Source organism: Eulemur rufifrons, chromosome 29 (assembly GCF_041146395.1).
Source record: "Eulemur rufifrons isolate Redbay chromosome 29, OSU_ERuf_1, whole genome shotgun sequence".
NCBI classification, from domain to species: domain Eukaryota; kingdom Metazoa; phylum Chordata; class Mammalia; order Primates; family Lemuridae; genus Eulemur; species Eulemur rufifrons.
Window position 1 is genome coordinate 15836535 of NC_091011.1, and position 23552 is coordinate 15860086.

The 23552-nt window shown below is 41.5% G+C and overlaps 1 protein-coding gene across 2 annotated transcripts in view; it reads right to left on the reverse strand.

The window, feature by feature from the left end:
• POU6F2 (POU class 6 homeobox 2) overlaps nucleotides 1-23552 on the reverse strand; it is a 434582-nt gene that overhangs the window by 214763 nt on the left and 196267 nt on the right. For both annotated transcript variants that reach the window (XM_069462202.1, XM_069462203.1), the window contains 2 exons: nucleotides 15396-15487; nucleotides 12080-12308 (listed from right to left, as the gene is read on the reverse strand). In XM_069462202.1, the coding sequence (XP_069318303.1) occupies nucleotides 12080-12308; nucleotides 15396-15487 (321 nt within the window). The remainder of the gene's footprint in view (nucleotides 1-12079; nucleotides 12309-15395; nucleotides 15488-23552) is intronic.

Genomic DNA, 23552 nt, shown 5'->3' on the forward strand with positions numbered 1-23552 from the left:
GTCTTCATGTTACAATTCCATTGTAAGTTAGCAGCATTAGCTTTGAAATATATGGAAGTATAAATTTTATCTCTATTATTTATTTAATGCAACTTTCTCCCATGTGAGTTATTTTCTAAACACAGCAAACTCAAATTATCTTATGTCAAATGTTGAATATATATATATATATATATATGCAAATATATATATATATTCTGCTAAGAATTTCTAAAATAATGGCACACAGGGGAACTGAGATGCATAAAAATGTGTTAATGGACCTGTATATTTGTGCTAATCCTAATCTAGTGACAAATGGCAAGCATACTATGTTCTCTTTTATTTTTTTACTTTTGGCTACAAACTCGGTAAGCACAGTTGGGAGATGATAACAGTAAACCAAAGAAAAAGGTTAACAAGGAACCAAATGTTTTTCAGAGATTAATTTTGCTTATGACAAAACATAATTTCCCAAGGCAAATCATTCCAAAAAATTAAAACTTTATTATTTAAACTACAGTTTTTCCCAAGCACAGATATCATGCTGCTTCCACTGCCCTATATTACTATAGTAGGCATGAACCAAAGGTTCTTAAAAAAAGAAGAAAGGAAGAAGAAAAAGGACTGGAACATTTTCATTTTGAGATTTTAAGGCTACAACTCCTTTTTTTAAATAATAGATTTAAATCAATTGAGCTACTTTTCAGCAAAAGAGCAAACACTGTTGAAGCTTTTATGTACATGCTCTTAAAATAGCTTCTTTATACATGAAACCTGGCATGTCCTTAGAAGATTAAAAAGCAAACTGAAAGATGATTTTTTTTTTTTCTTTTTTGGTTCCTTCTTATTGCACTCGCTATATAAGGGGTAAGCAACAATCAAAAACACCAACATGAATGCGTAGATTATGTCCATGAAAGAGAAGCCAAACACAGAGAGAATCACAGGGGCCCGGCACAACCTGGTGCAGAATGATCAGACCTGTTGGGGGCTCTCCCTCAGCCTCCACCGTGTCTGCCCCTTCCTCGTCCAGGACCTGGATGGTGGTGTTCCTTCTCTGACCCCTTCCCCAGAAATGTCCTCCTTCCTTGGCTTCAGTGATATAGGTTTATGTTTTTTTTACACTGAGATCACCAGCACAAATCCCGTTCTGAGTTCCAGATACATGTATTATCAACTGGCTACTGGTAACTCCGTTTAAATATCCCTCAATCAACTTGAACCAATAGTGTGAAACTGAGCTAATGACCTTCCCTCTCTTTTCTCTTATCCTTCTACATCTAACCTATCACCAAGTCTTATCAAACCCATCTGTTAATGTCTCCTAAATCAGTCCTCTGCTCTCCCCCTCTGCCACCAGGCCCCCTTCTCCCTGGATTACTGCAATAGCCTCCTCACTAGACTGGAGTGTCCCCTATAGTGCCTGGCAAAGAACAGATGGAAGTACTTGTGAGTCAGTCAATCAATCTTTAGGCACAATTCATGGGGGGAAATGAGGTTTAACTTTTTCCTAGAGGGAACTGAGAAATAATAGCTGTGACCTCTCACTGGGAATCTGCACACATAAGAGAAGACATGGTTTTCTTAGACAGCATTAGCTCTTCATTCTTTAAACAGTGGGCAGAGAGGAATTGAGGACCGTCTCCCATTTTCTTATTTTCAATACCTCCCCCACTCCCTGCCCCCCAAGACTTCCCTTAGATAAGAAGTTCTCTTTATTTTGGTTCCAGAGAAAGGTGAGCAAGCACACCCACTTCCCTTTCATCCACGGTAATGGAGTGAGATTGAGAAGAATTTCAAACACAGTCTTTTCCTTTTTGAGGCATCAGAGACATGCTAGTAGCAGCCATCTTGGAAATGAGCTACTCCCTTTTGCCAACTCTGGTGGCTGGCTTGGAATCTAAGCCAGTTTGCACATCCTAGTGTAGACACACTGCTACATGCCATCGAAAGCCCTGATGGATTTACAGCCTTATTATGTGCAAACTGGGGATCACATTACTTTCCTGCCTTTTGCTTTGAAAATAAATGCTTTGGCTTTGCTTTGACATTTATGTGGCAGCTGGAAACCATTATCCTTTGACAATGCTTTATTCCATTGACAGTATCTCTTAAATACACAGTATACTAGTCATATTCCTCATTCATGTGCTTCCAGTTTAATCCATGCCCCAGTGACTCAGTGACGCCCGCTTCAAGGATAATGTACTGCAGAACAGGCTCTCCAGGTATTTTAAATAAAAAATCTGAAGCCTTGGAGATACACAGGTTTGAAAAACTGCCAAAGTAAGACACATTGCAACTACTTTTCATAACTTCTTTATGGTGGATTTGGTATTATTGTATGGCGTGTCATGTGGGGCTCTTCTGAGTAACACTGCAAATATGGATTTATGCACTAGGTATTTTTAATATTGGACTTTGTGACAGCAAGCCACGTATCATTGCATACCAACAGCCAGGGTCCTGTCTTCTCATTTGTGTTGCAGCTACTGCATTGCCCTTTTCCGTGAGTGGTAACAGATCTCTGCTCTCGTGCTGATGATGTCACTGGGGATGCAACTTTCTGAGTGTGGTCACCATGAGAATAGCACAGAAGTAAACCACAAGGAAAAGCAGTGCACATGGCCACCTACTTGTTGTCTTCTTTAGGAATGGTACCAGACCGTTTAGTACACGTTCCCACCCCAACCCACCACTCCCTACCAGTAATTTCTCCTTTGATCAATAAAATCAAGCACATCTAAAGAAAATTTATTAATATTAAATATTGTTCATACATAATGAATGCATAGAATTGCTTTGTGGTTGTATTGTTTTGAATTTGAGAATTAATATACTTTGAGAGTTGCTTTTTTTAAAAAAAGATGGTTAGAAGGTCAAGAGAGCAGACCCGTAGACTTAAGTAATGATGTTTTAAATACGACCTTCCACTTTAATGAATAGAAAGCATTCTGATTTTAAAATAAAACTTATTAATGTAGAAACTTCAGAATATTCAAATAATAGGAAGAAAGGCAATCATCTACAATCTCTCACTGTCTAGAGTTTACCAGTAATAGTTTGTAGTGCACAGTATTTATCTTTTATCATTTCCTATCTCTGTGGGGTGTGTATGTGTGTGTGTGCATGTGTGTTTGGGCTTCTTTTAAACAATTGGGACTGAATTATGTGTATTTGAAATCTTTATTACTTTAGGGTTAGCTACTATATCTAAGAAATGGAGCCCAAAACACTCTTTAACGGGGGAACTTGAATTTCCCATTTCCATGAAGCTTTTCCTGGCTTTAATTTCATTAGCAGTTTGGTACTCACACACTTTTTATGTTTTAAAATAAGTTGGTATTTTACTAAGTACAATAGCATCCACTTACCTTTCACCTTTTTTTTAAAGAAAAATTGAAGTATACTTAACATACAGTAAAATTCTCCCCTTTTTGCACAAATTTGACAAACACAAATAGCCATCTAACCACCACCACGGTCAAGGTAGAGAACAGCTGCACCAGCCCCCAAATTCCCTGTGCCCCTTAACAGTCACCTGTACCCCCACCCTGGCAACCATGGATCTGCTTTCTGTCCCTATAATTTTGCTTTTTCCTGAATGTTACATAAATGAAATCATGCTCTCGTATTTCATCATTTGCTATTTTAAATAGTCCCCAATTGTTTTAGATATTTATCATCCATTTTCACATTTATCCTTTGAATCCTGCAACTTTAAGAAATCCTTCATGTGTGTGTTACAAGGAACCACATGGACAGTCCATACAACCTAATGGGTTCACCTAATGGGTTCATAGAATCTCAGTGTTGGAAGGAATCTTAAAGTTCACTTAAGTCAAATACTTATGCAGTGTATCTTCAATGCAATGGCTGTTGAGCAAATTAGCATTTTGTTATATGGTTTCCAATTAGGTGCCCCTCGTTTCTCCCTTTAGGATTGTTTATCTTCCTCCCCCACGTCTCTGGCAGCAGGCTTGACCAGGCGACTTGCCCGGCCATCAGCATGTGACTGGAAGTGACGCTACTGCCCCTGAGCCAAAGCTTTAGGAGCCATTGTGGTTCTGCCCTTCTCTGCTCCTGCTGCAACGAGAAGGGCATATCCCAGGTAGGGGCTTCTCCTTCAGCCTGCATCCCAGAATGGAGAAGATGTGCAGCGAGTCGCTGCCCACCTGCCGCCAACATGTAACATAAATAAGCAAAGAAACATGCCTTTGTTGTTGGACGACGCTGTGATTTTGTGCTTAACATTTAGGACTTCTCTCTGGGACACTCTTCCCCCAAATATTGTGCGGCTTAGTCCCTTGTGTCCATGGTACAGAGACCATGACTGATGACCCTGCGTAAAACATCACGTCCCCATCTCTGCTACCCTTCACCACTGTCACCTACTTTATTCCCCCACTAGCATGTACATGCCTTAAGGGACTCTCTTTGTTTACTGCTATATCCCACGCCCAAGTCACAGCTTCGTATGCTATGAAAGTTGAGTAAACATTTGTTGAGCAAATGAATAAACTTCATGTTAGTAGAAAACAAAAATAAATCTGTTTCTTGTCAAACTGGTATGGTTCTTCTTACTATTAGATAATTAAAACTATGTAACTTGATATATAATTTTGGTTTGTCCTCTAATTCCAAACCTTAGTCTAGATTTCTTCTTTTTTCTAATAAAAAGCTTTTGGTCTTTCATGCATCTTATATTACAAGCTGCTTCAATTCCTTGGAATTACCCAGGCATAAATAATAAGTAAATGCAAACATAAATCCATGAAAACATCATAGCATGATTGCGTTGTCTTTAGGTATGTTCATCTCTAACATCAGGCCCTGTGATGGCCATTCTTGTGCATAGGAGAGGCACACAAGGTCCTCAGTATTGCTCCCTTCCTGCTCCTGTAGTCTGATTTCTTGCCATCTTGGTCAACAGCCAAAACCGTTCATAGGACCCACAGACTCTGTTCTCCTCATGCATTATTCTCTACGTTGAACATTGTCTTTACTTCTCTTCATTTGACAAAGTCCTACTACTTCTTTAAAATCCAACCATCCATCCATCCATTCATTCATGCCTGAGCAACTTTATGAGTGAGCCAGGCACTATGCTTGGTCCTTGAATCAAATAAAGATGCCTGTCACATGGCTTCCATTCTAGGGACAGAGTTGGACACAAACAATACACATTATAAATATAAATACATTATAGACAGAGATTCTCAGCCATTGCCAGTGCCCCAGACGGCTACAGCAGGCATAATCCAAACTGCTTACAAAAGAAGAAAGAAAGAAAAAGACTCAAACATTCTCCAGACTTTGTAGAAGGTGCTAAGTGTTAGGGGAAAAGGAAATAAAGAAAGCAGGCAAAAGGGACAGAGTTCTGGGGTCGGGGAGGAGGAAGGAGAAAGGCTCGATGCTTTCTGGGGACAGAGTGCTTCAGGCGGAGGGAACAGCCTGTGCAAACGCCCTGGATTTCAAGTACGTTCAAAGAACACCAAGGAGGCCAGGGTGCCCTCACACCAAGGCTGAGTGAATTGAAAGAGAGGGGTGGGAGGAAGAGAAAGCCAAATAGATGAGACTCAAGATGTTCATCTTGGAAAAAGCTTTGGCACATGAAATCAGCTGGATGCAGAGAGATCAGAAGCGTTCTCCCTTCTGAGAGAACTGTATTCCCAAAGGAGCTATACATCTTTAACTGTTGGAAACTTCAAGCAACCCTTCAGACCCAAAGCTTCCAAAGCCATGCATGGACTGAGACACTCCCCCAAGAAAGGTATATTACTCAACTTAATCATCAGATGTGGCCACGGAAGACACTAGATGATAGGTAAGAATCTCCCAGGGCTACAGCCAAGGGCCAAGGAAAACAGTGGCCAAAGGTGCTCCCCTAAAGACACCCAGTCAAGGAACCTCCATGGGATGTTCATCGGAATGGCTATGGATAAACAAACCATGACATATTTTTAAGATGAAACACTACTTGGAAATTGAAAGAAAGGAACTACTGATACGCACAACAACATGGATGAATCTGAAAAACATGCTGAGCCAGAAAAGCCAGACACAAAAGGACACATACTCTATGACTCTATTTATATGAAGTTCTAGAACAAACAAAACTAATCTATACTGACAAAAAGCAGACAGGGATTACCTGGTTGGAGGGAGGGGATTGACTGCAACGGGACACAAAAGAACCTTTGGGGATAATGAAACGTTTTATGTATTGATTGTTGTGGATGGAGGCTGTGTGGTTTATGCAATTATCAAAGCTCATTGAACTGAGCACATGAGGTCCATGCAGTTTCTTGAATGTAAATGACACCTCAGTGACAGTAACAACACCACCACAAACAAAAGGAAATGTGATGTAACTTGCACATGAAATTCCTAACTCTAAAACTATTGCCATGTACTTTACTACATTCAGACTTTACAGAAAAAAACCAGGACAGGTTCCTGCCAGAGCTAAGGGCAGGAAAACCATCCTTGGCCTTGATTTTTCAACTTGCCTTGAACCTAATTGCTTTTCCATGTTCAGGTTAAGTAGCACTCTCTAATGTATTTTTGGTCATTAATTTAAATGTTATGCTTGATTTAACTGGAATGTTCACACTTTGATATAAATCTCCTACATAGCACATATATAGTCTCCATTTATGTTGCCTGCAGTGATTAGTAGGTCATTCTGGCCTGTGCTATGAGATCAAGTCACTAACCTGAATCGTCTGTCCTAGAGGCAAACCCACCTCTACCGTCCGATGAACCCCTTCGCTGCCTGTTGTCGCTCACGTCGAGGCTGGATGTATCTACATTTCCTGTCTAAGTTTCAAAAAAGAATAAGACCCAACACATTTGTCTGAGTTCCATAAAGGGGACTTTATTTTGCCACATCAACTGATAATCTCTGTTTGCACCCTAGGACAACTGCACACTACATTTTAGTGCAGCTATCTGTGTTCCAAAGTAATAAGAAAATTGGAAGACACAGTATGTGACAGAGTGACCTTAGTCATTTTTTTCCTTTGAGATGTATGGTCATTATTAATCTTATTTTACCGGTAGGGACTTAACAGTCGCCTGAAACCAAAGCCCTATAAGCGTGGGCCGAAGGACATAGGGATGGAAGGACCCGGTGTAGGTGATGGTGGAAGGTACCTAGAAGACAGGCGAGGGCACGAAGCTTCACCTATTTCATGTAGGGACACAGGGCATTGAGGAGCAGGTCATTTCTAGGTCTTAGCTGAATGGTAAAGGAGAATGTTTCTGGGCTTGAGTTCCAGCCAGAACTTCCAAGGACTTCCCTCAAAATAGTCGGAACCCAAACTCCACCCTGGGCATCTTCTGAGTCCAGAGTTTGTCTCATTCTCAGTCCTTGCTCATAGGAGGTCCTACTGGCCTGCACAGTTCCCAGTGAACAGGCCCATGTACAGCCTGCCACACCCACTGCCCCTTCCGCTGCTGAGACAGGCCCAGCGTGTTCCTTAAATGTGCTTGCCCATGTTCCATTCCACACGGTCCCGGCTACCCCATTCCGGCCCACATTATAGCAGACAGGACAGGAATGGACACCTCAGTGTGGGGGCGGTCAATCTCCAGTCTGGCCAATGACATATGAGGTCGCCTAAAGGAAAAAGGCTCAGCCCAACAGGCAATTTCTCTCTTGGATAATCTGAATCTTAGATAGACATGGTGATAAGGATAAAGATGAAGGTGATGGAGATAGAGAGAAATGGAGAGTTCTGGTAGGTACTCAAGTTGGAAAGAAGGCCGTACTCAGAGGAGACAAAATGGAACATGAGCGAACTGAAATTATGGGTTAGCAAAAAGCCAACCAATGGAGTAGAGAAATGTCCTGGAGGGAGCAGGAGAAGACGGGAGTCACGTATTAGTCATTCTAGGCATGGGGGACAGACACCGGCCTGCCGCAAAAGACAGGATGATGCAGCCTGCAGCTTAGTGGCTCACTGGATCCTCTAACACCCAAATTTCATTCCAGGTTGGAACGAGGCTGGGCTATAGGGCTGCTCCTAGGATCCTGCAAGATTTCTAACTCCTCACTCCAGTGTATCTCTGTACAATAACATCCCATCATTGACAAGACAGGAGTGAATCTCTTTCTTGCGAGGAAAGATCTGAGGAGAAGGAAACAGCGACCCTCACACGATGCAGACAGGCTTTCTGCGGGGCAGTGTGGTCTATATCAGCAGTGCAAAGTGTCACTGCATAATATGTCAGAGGATGGGCATCAAGAATGCTCCCATTACGCAATAGAGCTCCTCTTGGTCTTGGGGACAAAAATATCCTAACAGAAGTAAGAATGTTCCCACGTAAGTTATTCCTTTCAGTCATTATCCTCAGCCAGAGGCCTGGGGTGGTGAACGAAAGCAAGAGGGCTCGTGAGGGCGTTACCACCTTCACGCGGGTCCACTGTCACCACGAGATTCTCAGAATCTATCGGAGCAGCCTCCTGGTGATACTGGGGCATACTGTGGACTGTCAAATGTGTGCCCCCAAATTCATATGTTGAAATCCTAACCCCCAAGGAAATGATATTAGGAGGTGGGGCCTTTGGAGTTGATTAGGTCATGAAGGTAGAGCCTTTGTGATGGGATTAGTACTTTTCTAAAAGGGACCCCAGAGAACTCCCTTGTCCCTTCTGTCCCTTCTGCCACGTGAGGACTCAGTGGGAGGATGTCTTCTGTGAACCGGGAGGTGGGCCCTCACCAGAACGGAATCTGACTTGGCCTTAGACTTCCCAGCCTCCAGAACTGTGAGAAATAAATTCTCTTGTTTATAAGCCACTGGATCTAGAATATTTTTGTGATGGCAGCCTGAACAGACTAAAACAGAGGGCATTGCCAAATGGATGTTGTAAAATCTCTCTGGAGCACCATTTGTTAAACTTTAATGTGCATAGGAATCGCCTGGGGATCTTTTAAAAATGCAGATTCTGTTCAGTGGGGCTGGGCTGGAGCCTGAGCTTCTATATTTCCAGTAAGCGCCCATGAGATGCTCATGCTGCCAGTCTGGGGACCGAGTTTGGAGGAGGAGATTGTGATCCGACCCCCGCTGTCTGAGTGGAGAAGAGCTGCTGTGAGTGTAACATCGTGTCACGAGAGCTCATTAAAATACATGTGTGAATCATGGCCTCTGAGGCACTGAGAGCTATTCCGCGTTACTTGATAGGGGATATAAATGAATGGCTCTCAATCACTTCAGTAAAAAGGAAAATATTTGAAAACTTATCCCTGAATTTCAAACCACTAAGAAACTGATATCAGCAACTCTTTTTTTTTTCCTTCTTCTTAGCAAATTTGTAGCTTTTGATTTAGAAGAACAGACAGGGTGAAGGGCTGGGTAGGAGAAGGTTGGAGAAAACTCCAGTTGTTTTAGGAATAAAAGCTTAACATTTCTCAGCGAGGAAAAGGAGCACAGTCCAGGACCAAGCACGTCACAGGGCAACAAGCCCTGCTTCAGACTAAGCGTGTAATGCTTAAATTCCTCCCCCTCACATGGACCAACCAAATCTGTTTTATAAAATCACTGGAAAAGGTGGGGTGTCTATTACAGGTGGGCAGACTTACCAGCTGTTTTAAAAGACTGCCACCCTTAAGAGATGAGACGTGAAGACATCTTGAGGACTGGCTTGGTCTCAAAGTCAGCCAGGACCCCTGCAAATGAACTTCCAGCCTGCCAGCCATCCACCCGCCACCACAAGAGTCCCACTACCTTCTGCAATATAACCCGGGAAGCTACATAAGCCACAGATTTTGCCTAGGGATTGTCTAAGACGGAAGTAGGTTGCCGGAAGGTGGCAAGATCAGCCTTGGATTGGCTGTTGGCAGATGAGTCACAAGGTGACTGCTGGCTTTGCCCTTCAGGTGGTGGACACTGATCTTGGGCACCTTGGAGATGCGAGGCTTCCCTGGTTACCATCCTCATTGCCTTTGGACTTCTTGCAGGGTGGCCAGCTCTTTCTGGTTTGCCTGGGACTTTCCTCATTTTAACACTGAAAGTCCCATGTCCTCGGAAACCTCCCAGTCTCTAGCAAACCAGGATGGTTGGTCACTTTATTTTGAAGACTAGTAAGGTCTAGGTGGTGAAGGAATCATGTGGGAAGATATGAACGAGACAGAAAAAAACCAAGGAAACCAGAAGGTGGATCTTTCCTGGATCCTGTCGGTGATTTAGGAATTGGGATTCATTCATAACAATATTAGAGATGAAGGTGTTGGGGGAGGGCCTGGATGTTAGAACTAATTAGGAAGCTTTTCCTGTAACCAGCTGGCTTGCAACTGGGAGGTGTTTTAATGACCTTGTCACCTCCCCTCCAACCTCATGGAATTTCAAAGATGAAGACAAAGGGGGAGATAATGCTGATGGGGAAATTGTGTCAGAAACAACAAGGGAGAAAAAGAGCTAGCGCTTTTGTTGCCCCTACTTACACCACAAAACCCTGGGATTCGTTTTCTGAAACCAAAGGTGGCAGGAAGAACCAAATACCACACTATAAACTAATGCATAAGTTTGATATTTACAAAACACAAAAGAGAAAATCTTGATGGAAGAAGTCCACGTTGGATCAGTCACCAATTTTTAGTACCTTAATATAACAAGTACTTAAATCCAAAGAATACTAAACCATAATAAAAATATAACAAGCCTGGTATTTTTGACTCTGACTTTGGACTCCATCTTAACCAAGCAGGATTAATTTGTGGCCTAGGAGCTCTGCAAGCTTATGTTTATTTATAATATTCAATATTCCCATAAGCGCAAATGTTCCAAATGGAAGGTTGCATTTTGATAATGCCCATTTCTTCATTAAGATTTCATCATCCACCTACATTAAAAAGCCTCTCCCTACACTTTGTTGCTTCTGCTTTCACCTTGTGTATTCCTGTTTTATTTGCTTAATCTTGAGATCCTAGCTTCCCAGGCACTCTCAAATTTGAAACAAGCAAAGTTTGTGCATTAGCGTATCCTGGACATGCATGATTTATGAATGGCAGGTTTCTTGGCACAATTTAATGGTACGAGAGAGACTTTGTTTTAAACATTAAAATGAAAGTCAAGAAGTGGCAACAATGGGTGGGATGGCAGAACATATATCGCAGAAAGAAGTTCAGGTCAAGAGTTAACCAGTTCTTACTTGGTTTGTTTCTTAGTCTGTGGACTGATGCTCGGACCAATTAAATAAATTATATGGAGCCCTGACATTTGACCAACTGAAAAAGTATTTTAAATTGTTATTCTGATAACTTACTAAGCTGAGCCCACGTTCTGCAAAAAAATTTAATTGTTAATGTTTATATAAATGAAGAAAGCAAACATCTTTGACTAGTCCAAAATAAATTCATTTTGTCTTTAGTAGGCACCCTATTTATATTCAGGCCGTTTTCCACCATAATAATTCTTCCTCTGACAGAATCTTTTGTAAATCAATCTGTCAGTGTTATCAAATCTTTTAAAGAAAAGTCAAAACCTTCATAATATCAAGACAAATACCCTTCCTGAGTAAAATTAGAGTCCAATTCATGTTATATGCCCATGTGGCTCGATATACAAGTCTATTTTTCTCATTAAAAAATATAAGCTCAAATAATATAATTTTTATTAAATAATTATAACTAAAATGCACTTAGTAAGCAAAATCATCATTGATTAATTATTCCAAATGATGTCTTGTATGTGAGGTGTTCCAGCCACTTCACACTCAAGCAAGTAACGTCTAACTTTTCTTTACACATGGCTAAACTGAAGAACTGGTGACATTATAACTCAGGTCTTCAAATAACAACACAGTGATTTTACTTTTAAGTTTTTGATATGTCATGCAATGATTGCTCATAAATGCTTCCAGAAGACATGAAAGTTTTCAATATCAATGTTAGGAAATGAGGATTGATAACTCCTGTGGCTGGAGCAACCTCAGGATTCACAGACAACTGGAAACTTTGCTTCCTACAGAAGCCTTCTGTATCCTTTCTGATGGCAGCAACTCTGAACCACACTGACTATTCAGGGGACTTTTCTTCAGGGCACACTGGCCAGTGGGTAGAGCCCTACATGGCACACGGACACAATGGATTACCTTGTAGATTTTGCAATGGCAGAGTCATAATGCCTCCAGCTGCAGCCGCTGCTACCAGCCCTTGGATGTTGGTGAGATTCGCTGTAGGCAGTGTGAGGACCAGCCCTTGCTGACCCCCTAGCTGTCCGGCCATGTTGAAGGGGATGAGGATTGGCTGGTTGAGGGCTGGGGGGCCTCCCGGCATCACGCCGGCCACAGCAGAGGCTAACTGCTGTGCCGTCAGAAGTGGCTGCAATGAAATAGATAAACCCAATTCACTTTCCAGTGGAACCAAGACATGGGCTTTAAAAGCATCTTCCTTCCATTTAAGTAGGGTCAGAAAGTTCCTGAAAAAGTAGAAAAAAAAAAACCCAACTCTATCCTAGAGTAAAAGATTAGTGGAAGAAAACACAAATCACATTTCATTTATTTCTTTGGAAATTTCATTTGGTTTGGACTTCCTCTGAGGAGCTCGAATACCTTTACAAGTAATACCTTACACTGACATTATTCTTCCAGTGAATTTCCACTTGACCCTATCCTAATACATTTGAATGTCTTAGCTAATTTATTCTGTGTTGTTCTAGAAAGAACTCATTGGGATCAGTGGGATTTTCTGGTTCAAAAAGAACAACAAAATACTACTTTCAACTATTAAATTAACAAAAATAAAATAAAAAATTCACTCGATGCTAGGAAGTCTGTATTGATGTCGTTATACAGATCTATGGCTGGAGGATGTATATGCTGGCACAATCCTTTTGGAAAGCAATTTGGAAATACATTATCAAGAGCTGCAAAAATATCCATCCCCTTTTAATTCAGAATACACTCCTAGGATATGGATTGAAGGTATAATTTAAAAGGCAAAAAGATAAATGCGTGAAAACATACATTATGTTTCAAAATACATAAATGTTGAAAAATAGATTGTTATAGTACTATAACAAACTATGAGATATTTCATGAAAATGGATCATTATGACACCTCTTTAGAAAAATAGAAAATGTTTGTAATAGGAGCATACATAAGAAAATAAACTGGATAATTAGGAAGTACACTGGAATGGTAATTATTAAAATGGTAAAATTATATATGTATAATGACAAGACCTAAAATGGAATATAAAACATAAAAATATTTGATGTGAATAACATTTTAAATATTTTTACAAGTTCCTTTGTTATTACTCAAACATTCTTTGCCCAATTAAAATGGTATTATAAAAACATACACTTATGTCCACTGTGGATACCATAGCCATTCCCTGACATAGAGAGGCAGCCGCCTGGCGCTACACTTGGGTGAGTGTGGGGTGTGAGCTCCCCACCAGGCCAAAGTAGGAAGGATTCCTGCCATTGGACAGGCCAGATGACTGCAAGAGTCATTAGATTTTAGAGTCCTTGATCCAGGACTTTTCTAGCTACCCTGCGGGAGCTGTGTAAAACATAATAATCCATATCCATTTTCATCTAGAAGAACTAACGCAAAACTCTTATCTGGGGGTTTCAACTTTTTTTTTTTTTTTTTTTAACATGGCATGATTCTACAAAGGAAAAAGTAATTAAACATAAGCATGATACCCGATACCTTACAGCCAGGCACTATTCTAATGCTGCAGTTATTATACCAATGAGGTGCAGAGAGCTTAGTAACTCACCAAAGTCCCATATCTAGTTGGAGTTTAGGGGAAAATCCAAGTTCAAGTCCAGGCAGGCTGCTCCAGAGCCCCTGTTTTACTCCTGCCTTGTCACCCCCTCCAATATAAGGAACAGACTTAGAGAAGTGGGGCTGCTTTATTTAAAGAGTGAGGGGAGGGGTGGAAAGGGCTGAGCTTGCTCTTTGGCCAATCCCTACAGTGTCCCCTCCAGGCCCCTTCCAGGGGACTCTGAAGATGCCCTAGGACTCCATGCAGCCTAGTTTTAGAACTGCTGCCCTAGACCCCAGAGGTCTGTCTCCTAATGAATTTGTACATTTTACTAAATTCACACCAAGTAACTTCCCTATTTAAAAAATATGAGGTTACTCTAAAGAGCACAATAAACATACTTTGGAAAATTATAAGCTGGACCTCAGATTCCTGGAGTGATATCACTGCCAATAGTAACATTATAGTGAGAGGGAAGGCAAATGAGTAGTCCTCAGACCACACAGGTCACAGATTTGGGGTTTTTGGCCTGTAGCATTTTAAAAATTAGATTCATGGGCTCAAAGCAGGGCATGCGTTCTCCAGTTTGTCACAGGGCCCTCATTCCTCACAGCCCAGGGTCTGTCATGCTACTTACCCAACTTGAAGGCATTAGTGTATTGCCCCAGTATGCTAACGGTGTATGCACGCACCACACGTGCAGACACACAAACACACCTCCCCACACACACATCACAAGCGTAAAATTATAAAGAGTACGACACAAAGAAGCCTGTTCCTGAGATTCCTAAGCAAACTCTCTCTAGGCTTCCGTAAGCCAGCAGCCAGGTCCCCAGGGTAATGTGCATGGGCACAGTCATCTGTGCTCTGAGATGGACAATGGGATCTGAGAACAGAAGGAGACTTGATGGAGACTGGAATAAGAACGTCAAGACCAACCCCAGCTCTAAAGTTGGGTGAGCCCTCAATGTGCTGGAAGTGATTAATTTCCAGCAGCAACAGGGACAACAAAAGGAAGAGAAAGGCCCAACTATCAGCTTCTCTTTCCATAAAAGCAGGATGAACTCTGAAAGCTTCATACTAAAAGACATGGGGAAATAAAAACAAACAAAGAAAAAAAAAACCCACCCAGCCTGTTATAATTGTGTTCTACATCTCCATATAACCCACACCAGGCTGCAAAAAACAAATATTGGACTTTAAAAAATAATGAATGTATTTCTTTATTAATGCAGGAGCTATGTGTGATGTACAGTATTGTCAAACCCAATAAGCTGAACTTGCATTAAAATTGCATTAACTTTTTTATATTAAATCACATCTTGTATTTCAAAAATGGCTATAGTAAGGTTGAAATAACTTAATTTTCTTCACACTCAAGTCATTAAAGTTTCACTTTCCAGAAAACTGCATAGTAACCAACAGCACCGTTGTAGTGGGTTTTAAGTAAAATAATTTTGTTTCCAAATGATTAAAACCTTTAAGAAGAGAGAAGAGTTTTGCAAACACATATTTTCTTGATGGTATTTAATAAATAATGTAGTCATACAGCTTTTCCTACAAAAATTTATCACCGTCTTTTCTCTGTTGAAGTTAATTAGATTTAACTCATTATTATTTATTTGGTTATTTATCTGGTTCAACCATCCCAAATGCAGCCTAATGGAAAGCAGTTGAGAGATACTGACCTGTGGCCCAACTGGAAATGGGGGGTGTGTCTGACTGGCCTGGTGTTGGTCAGGAGTGCCTGGGTCTGAGAGTGCCGGGTTTCCTCTGGCCCCTGGAATTCAAAAGAGAAGTGTTCCCTTAATATCAGATCCAGCCCGGGAACCGCACACGCCCCCATTTTCCTGTGATGTCACATAACATTAAGGCACAGATGATATGGCAGAGTGGTTTATCAATAGCTACAGTGCTTGCATCACTTATCAACTGCATAAATGATGCCAAGGGACATTGAGGATGGTCCAAGTCATTGAGACAGAAGGCTACAACAGCAGGAAAAGTAGCATGATCATCACTCGTACTAACAGACTTGCACTGGACGTCAGTCTGCGTAGAGTATGCCAGAAGGGCCTATGGGTGGGAAACTGCAACCTTCATGTACAGGCGAGCAGCAGCTAATCTAATTTCCCGTAGCCAAAGAAAGTGTGATCTCAGACATGATCAAGTCCATCTACGGCATCCCTTAATATATCTTCCCCCATCTCCTTCATACCCTAAGCCCTTTCTCCATACATCCTTTGGACACAGAATCTTATGATTATGAACGTGCTTTCCTTAAAAACAAAGCCTTTTCCAGTGTCACTTTACACAATGCCCTCAAAAGAATATGGATCTCCCTAAGCAAGTTTCCTGGGTGCTAAGTGAAACAGTAGGAATCCCAAGCACAGAACATGACTTATTACCTTTGCTAGAATCCTGGTGGACACCAAAGCAGGGAAAATGAAATTGCAACCCAAACAGCAAATCTTTCAAACCCTTTTAACATTAGAGTTTCTCTGTGTGTGCTTATGTGCTTTGTTTCAGGACAAATCATAGCAGGGAAGATAGTGGCAGAAACAATAAATACATAACTAAACAAACAAACAAATAAAACCAGTGGCAATTTTTGAGAGTTTCTAGTTGGTAGCTTTTGTTTTCTTGGTGTTTTCTAATGGAGTGGTTGAAATTTAATTCCAAGCAAACTTTAACAAGATCCTCTTTCCTGATGTTTGTCCTATGAATAACAAGTAGAAGACAATTCAAACCCTGTTTACTGGCATGCCATGGACAACCAAGAAAAAAAGATGATTCTGTCACACTTATAAATTTTAAAGAAGGTATTATTGGCTCATTTAAAACAAATTCTTCTATATATTCTCCAAAGGGACAGACTTATAAATAATGGAAATGTGGAAAAAATACTTCAGCACATTAAGCTACAAATAAAATTGACTGCTACATATTATTCAATTGACTCCTATCTCCACCGAGATGTGTCAATCATAACAGCATTTTATAATAGGATTAAGTAATAAACGTGCAAAGCCATTATGCAGAAATCTGAAAATCTGATTAATTTGTAATATTTTTTTGGTGCAGAAAGTCAGGAATGGACATTGCTTGGGGAATACTTACAAGCATTCTATTGAAATTTCTAAATTGATTTGGAGCAAACTAATAAAAACACAGACTTGCTGACATTTTATAAAGTGAATTCTGTCAAAATATGTTTGGCATTTTAATGATCGCTGTCATTTAACAACAAGGGTAAGATGACCCATTATAAGGTGCCAACAATTTCCTCATAATGTGCAGAAGACCTTTCTTCTAAATTTTTTATATGTGATTTACTTATTATGCTTGAAAAGCAGGGCATTTCAAACTATGCAGAATAAATCTCACTGTCTCTCTTCTTATAATCCCAACTCTTACTTTGCAGAGCTTTATGTACTTCAAAGAGTGTACAAGGTCCCAAAATGATGCTTTTTGGTCAAATTTTCAGATTAGGTAAATACTCAAATGGCTAAAAATTCACTGTTTTAAAAAAATTTGGTTACTTTCCCATACTTGCCAGGCATGGGATTTTCATGCCAGACTGTGAAAAGAGGGTTTTACGATGCACAGAAAAATACAAAAAACCTTCTAAACAATTAAAAAATTAATCTCTTAATTTAAAATCGTTCTATCCCACGCCATGCTCTTCTGTCTCATATATTTTTCATGCCGACTCTCTGTTCCTAATGCAAGCCATTGCAGTGTTTAGGATCAGCCCCGCACAGGCACTGTGTCAACAAGATTGTGCGCTGTGCCCTCCACTTTATCCAGATCACATTTGCTTACGTTTATTCTTTGTCGTTCTGAGGCCCTAACTGGGGCTCAGCAAGCAGCTTGTTCCGAGGCTGGTTATTCTCAAAAACCACATTCAGTGCAGTCCAGGGCAATTCCACACAATTTCATGTGTAAAACGAAGTCTTTCCCGGGCTCTAGAGGAGATTATGTATGCTCTCCTGCCTGGATCACAAAGTAATGTTTCTTCTTAATGTGCATCTCCATTTTCCCCAAACACATGTATCACGCATAACCTTGGAGGACCATAAACTAATCTGTCTGGTCGGAAGGCGGCTCCCGAGTCAGGGGCCTTCTCAGAGCCAGAGGGGGGATCCAGCCATCAGAATGAATAAATGACGTCGGCTAAGGGTTTCAGAGAGATTTGAAGCAACACTTAGCTGAATGTTAGCAGAGGTTTTGAGGTTAGGTATTTTCATGGGCTCAGATATGAAAACCCAAACTTGAATGGGTAGGGCGGGTTGCTCCTGACCAGGAGCCTAGGAGACTTTCCATCCCTGGAGCCAAGGAACTCCAGGAAAGCTCTCTGAGGCCTGTTCGGAAGTGTTAACAGCCTGTGCTTTCTAGACAGCAACCATAAGCTCTGTGGGCACGGGCCTATGTTGCTGCTTCGCCTCTTTATGTAGGCATTTCATTCACATTTTTTGAATATTCACTGAGTAGAAACAGAGGTTTGGCTTTTAATTCGGTGGCAGTATAATTCCTTTAATGTAGGTATTGGCATCCACTTGACTGCTTACTATTATTTAAAATAAACCTTGAAAATATCTTTAAATTATTAGTTTATTGGCAAATTCTACATCAATTCCAATTTAGATGTTAAACGTAGTTTGGTGTAAGGGTTAAACGCAAAGACTCTTTTAAATTTTAATGTGCCTGGGTTTAAATTTAGAGCTACTCCTTAACTAAGTATGTGAACTTGGGCTTGTTCTCCAACTATTTTGTGCATCTTCTTGTAAAAGTCATGGATAACAATAGTACCCCCCTCACAGGGTTGCCGTTGTGAGGATTAAATGAGCTAATACGTATGCAAATTTCTTGAAACAGTGCATGCTTACCACATAAGTGCTGTTTCTTCTGATTATTGTTTAATAAGATTTCACTTGTATTTAACCTAAAAGTATTTAACATTATTTAGGCCGGGCGCGGTGGCTCACGCCTGTAATCCTAGCACTCTGGGAGGCCGAGGTGGGCGGATCATTTGAGCTCAGGAGTTCGAGACCAGCCTGAGCAAGAGCGAGACCCCATCTCTACTAAAAATAGAAAGAAATTATATGGACAGCTAAAAATATATATAGAAAAAATTAGCCGGGCATGGTGGTGCATGCCTGTAGTCCCAACTACTCGGGAGGCTGAGACAGGAGGATCCCTTGAGCTCAGGAGTTTGAGGTTGCTGTGAGCTAGGCTGACGCCATGGCACTCACTCTAGCCTGGGCAACAAAGTGAGACTCTGTCTCAAAAAAAAAAAAAAAAAACAACATTATTTAATATGTCCATAATAGTCACCTGCCCCAAGTCAATTCATTACATACATATTCCGGTCCCCATGTCCCTATGTGTGCAGTGCACACTCCCTAACACCCCAGCCTTAGCTGGCTGCTGGGCACAGGCCCTAACTGTGTACTGGGCACCGTTAGATGAGTGTTTGGAACTGAACGAAACAGTCAGGTCTTTAAGAGCCTACAAAGTGAGATGTTTCATTATATGGCGCTTCCTTTGGTTCATGGTAGCATAATCAGGAGATACGGCACAAAGAGACTGGCAAATAGTGTCCGAATTCTCATACAGACCACGGCTTAGACCAGTGTTCCTCACTAGGCCTGTGAATCACGTGTGGGGCTTCTGGAACACACAGAGGTTCACATCCCACCAGGGCCACTGACAGAATGTCTAAGGGGTAGTTCGCGTGTATGTTTGATAAAACTGCACCAGTGATGTAAGGCCACAGGGAGCCCACAGTGGCTCCGATGCTGCCCAGGCATGTCTGACTCTCCTTCACGCTGAGGGTGCCACGTACAGTCAGTGTTAGGGACAGCAGACGGGCCACCAGCTGGCATTACCCCTTGTTGCCAAGTTTCTTCACCTGGAACATTCTTCCATCGTAATCCTGATAACTTCTAGCTTAGCAAGGGGAAGCACCATCTCAGATACATCCATTTTGTAATTATGATTTATTCACAGGTAGTTCAAGAAGTGTAAAAACTGATTTTTTTTTTTTAAGAGATAGGATCTTGCTTATCACCCACCTGGAGTGCAGTGGCATCATCGTAGCTCATTGTAGCCTCCAACTCTTGGGTTCAAGCAATCTTCCCACCTCAGCCTCTCAGTAGCTAGAACTACAGGAGCATGCCACCACACTGGTTAATTGTTTAAAATTTTGTAGAGTTAGTGTCTTACTATGTTTCCTAGGCTTGTCTCAAACTCCTGGGCTCAAGCAATGCTCAAGTGATCCTTCCACCTCTGCCTCCCAAAGTGCTGGGATTATAGAGCCACGGTGCCCGGCTGTAAAAACTGCTTTTAAAGAGATCATAATATGCCATTCAAAATAGCTATATAATAGGAGTTAATTCTTTGCAAATACAAAGAACACTGATTTGAATCTATTATGGAAAGGACAGGTCAGAAATGGTGAAGACATTGAAGAGCTGATTAGGAGTTTGGATAGTACACTTGGATAAACCTTATTTTTAACTGTTAAAAGGTCTGGTTGTCAGAGGGCATTCATCTAGTCAACACCATCGTTCCCAGATTGATTTCACATCCGAAACCCCCAGAGCTGCCTGCAGATCCCTCTGCTCTGGAGAGACAGGGTTACCCACAGAGCTGAGAGGGGTGATAGCCCAAGCATGACTCTCTTCCCTTCAGTGCCTTCCTGGGGATTGAGCCTCCCATGTCCCACCCACTCCACCCAGCTCAAGCTCAGGGTTCCTAAACCACCAACACTGATGACCATCACTGTGTTCTTCATAGCAAGTTTGTTCTTGTTTTGCAAATTCTTTTTTTTTTTTTAATTTTGGTATAGCAGGTTTTCATTAACCAGGGCAAACCAGGCTCAGCACCTCTTTGCTGCTATAAAAGTAAAACAGATATGTCCTCCAGTACAGAGTTTGAATTTCCCCCTCTTTTGGGAGTGACCCTACCAAGTAAGTCATTTTAAGAAACAAATATAACATTTTTCATCCTGAGAGAATATCCTCCTTTCTTGAGCCTTACTCACACAAGAGGATATGATGACCACAGCAGATTGAGAAGGAAACAGAATTGCAGATATGAATTGCCTCTCTCAGATACACCAGTTCCACTTTCTCCCATCCCTCCAACGTGCAGTGCTTAAGAGTCCCTTGTTAACGACCAATGCATTTTTAATGAATCGTGGGTTCTTCAGACAGAGTTTGGGTTTCTGTCCTCTATGCATTAATGCAAACATAATCACGTGAAGGTCATAGAGCTCCATCAGCTTTTTCTGGTATTCATCCCTTGCTTACCCACTGTTTGCAGTTTTCACCAGTGAGGGAGGAGATGCAAAGGTTACTTATTATAAGATGGGCAGTTGAATGCATTATTATTTCATGTTGGGCATGTGAACCCCAGCTAAACAGGGCAGAAGGCCCCTCTAAATTAAACTTCCCTTTCTTTCAATTTCTTCAAGATTACTAAATGCCAAGAAGGGAGTGGGAGGTGTCTATAAAAATCCCTTCAGAGCCACTGCCACTGTTTGCCACTTTTTATTGCCAGTTAGGATTTCCTTATGATACTGGCCGCACACAGATTTATGTGCGGAACACTATACAGACCCCCAGTAGCATTTGAGACTCTAAAGTAATAAGGCTGATTCTATAAGCCATGCTTGAAAATCAAACATTCATTAATTCACATAAGGGAATGTATGTTCTTGTAAATTACTTTGTCAGGTACTTGTAATTTCACCCATCGAGGCCTGGAGAACAGAGAATGTTCAATGACATTAATGTGAAAAATAAATTCCTTTATTCTTCTAGTGGGTGACCTATCTGGCCTCCAGCAGAGGGAAGTTCAGTTTTCTTTGAGTAGGGGTCTGGGTCTTCAGTGGTTCTACGTCTTTATTTTAAGGCTGCATCTATACATGAAAAGTAAAAGGGAGATTTGAAACATTTAGATAAAGCACAAAAAGAAACCTTATAAATCCCTTATTTGGACTTGATTATCTGAAGATGTTTTTGCAGTATCCACAAAATGACTCAATAATTGCTTCAGTTCTACATGTAGATTTAGTCTGTGCTATAGAAGACTTTAAAGACACTTTCTTTTTTCTCAAAATTTACTAAATCTCCCTTCAGTCTTCCTCCAACGATTTTTTGTCATTTGTTTCCACATCCATCCAATGAAAGCCGAACTAAATTCTTGTGATATGCAGGCCAATAAAGGTCTCAAGTTTGGTAACTACTTCTCAGAGAGAGATGAAAGAGTCATCAAACATACTTCAGCAAAATTCCATGACATCCTGCTGGAGGCAGAAAGCTCTGGGTTAGGGACCATCCCTTGAGTACTGCTATCTCTAAAAGAGTGCAAGTTCTTTCAGGGCAAAGACTCTAACTCACTTTGTGTCTCCTGCAGGCCAGCTCTGCCTTGGTATGTAAACACACACATGCATGTGTGTATGTGTGGTGGTGTCTCTTACATCGTAGTGAGTTGGCATTCTTAAAATGACAGCATTATCTATCAAAGTAAGCTAAAACAACTTAGACATAGATTTTAAGGGTCTAATTTTTAAGATGCTTTTTTTGCTCTGAGAAGCATTGCTTATTTCAGTACACTTCTCCAAGGAAATGAACATTTCCTTTGACAAGGTCATTGCTAGGGGCCATCCTCACCATTACACTCCATCCCTGGATGAAGTTGTTCTTTCCTCTTAACTGAGCGATGGGGCTCTGGCGCTCCATGGATGCCCTCATGCCCATCTACGGAGCCTCCTTTCACGCCTCATCCTTGCTCAACCCTGTGCCAGTGGGGTTGTATAACTCTTGGGGCTCTGTGCCAAAGGAAAATGGAGGTCCTGGCCTGGAGCTAGGAAGTCAATCTTCCCTTCCTCAAGGCCACTAGCTGAACCCACTGCAGGTGGCTGAACCCAACAAATTGCAACCTCCCTGTTGGGGCGTGTTTGAGACTTGGCTCGGGGGGGCAGGAAGACCCTGTGAGTTGCATGCGGAGCTTCCCCTCACTTGAACCCAGGCTCCCTGAGAAGGGCATGAGGGAGGATGTGACAGCCACACTCAAGCATCCAGGAGTGCCAGGAGCAGGGAGTGGCTGGAGCCCGTCCTGACCTGGAGTGCTGAGGTGGCTCCAAGCCTCCTGTGTCCCCCCACATGCTCAGTTGTTCCATTGGACTTTATTCACAAAACACAAATTCAAAGATAAATTAGGACGAATTTCAAGACGGTGACCTCAGAGCATTAAATCCCAGGCGTGGGGCTCTGCTGGGTACAGCGCTCTCTGAGATCGCGGTGGTCTCCTGCCCACTTTCAGCTCCCGTTAGCGTCCATCGCCTCAGGTCCCCTGCAATTTGGGGTCACTAGTTTTCCCTCAAGGGACCTCTCATCAAGGATCTTCAAATTTTGAAAATTGTGCCTAAACTTACAACTGTTTCAAAAAGTCACTTTTCTAAATCAGCACAGATTATAAAAATACTTACTATACCTGCAGAGAAATTTAAGCATGGCTTTTTTCCCCAACAAGAAATCAAACCTACAAATCATCAACACATCTATTTTATGTCATTATGAATGGCCACATAAATATATCACCTGGTGGAAAATTAAGATAAAATATTATTTTGTTTTCTATCAGCTCTCATCATCTGTCCCGATAACGGAGAGACAGGGCACGGATTCTTCACGAGAGGAAGCCTATGAAAGATGTCACAGGCCTTTTCTCACCTGTAGATCCACCTCTCTTACAGTGCTGTGCTTTCACTAACAGCACGGATTTTCTCTCCTGACCGGCCACCAAGTCCTCACCAAGCTTGGCAACAAGGGGCC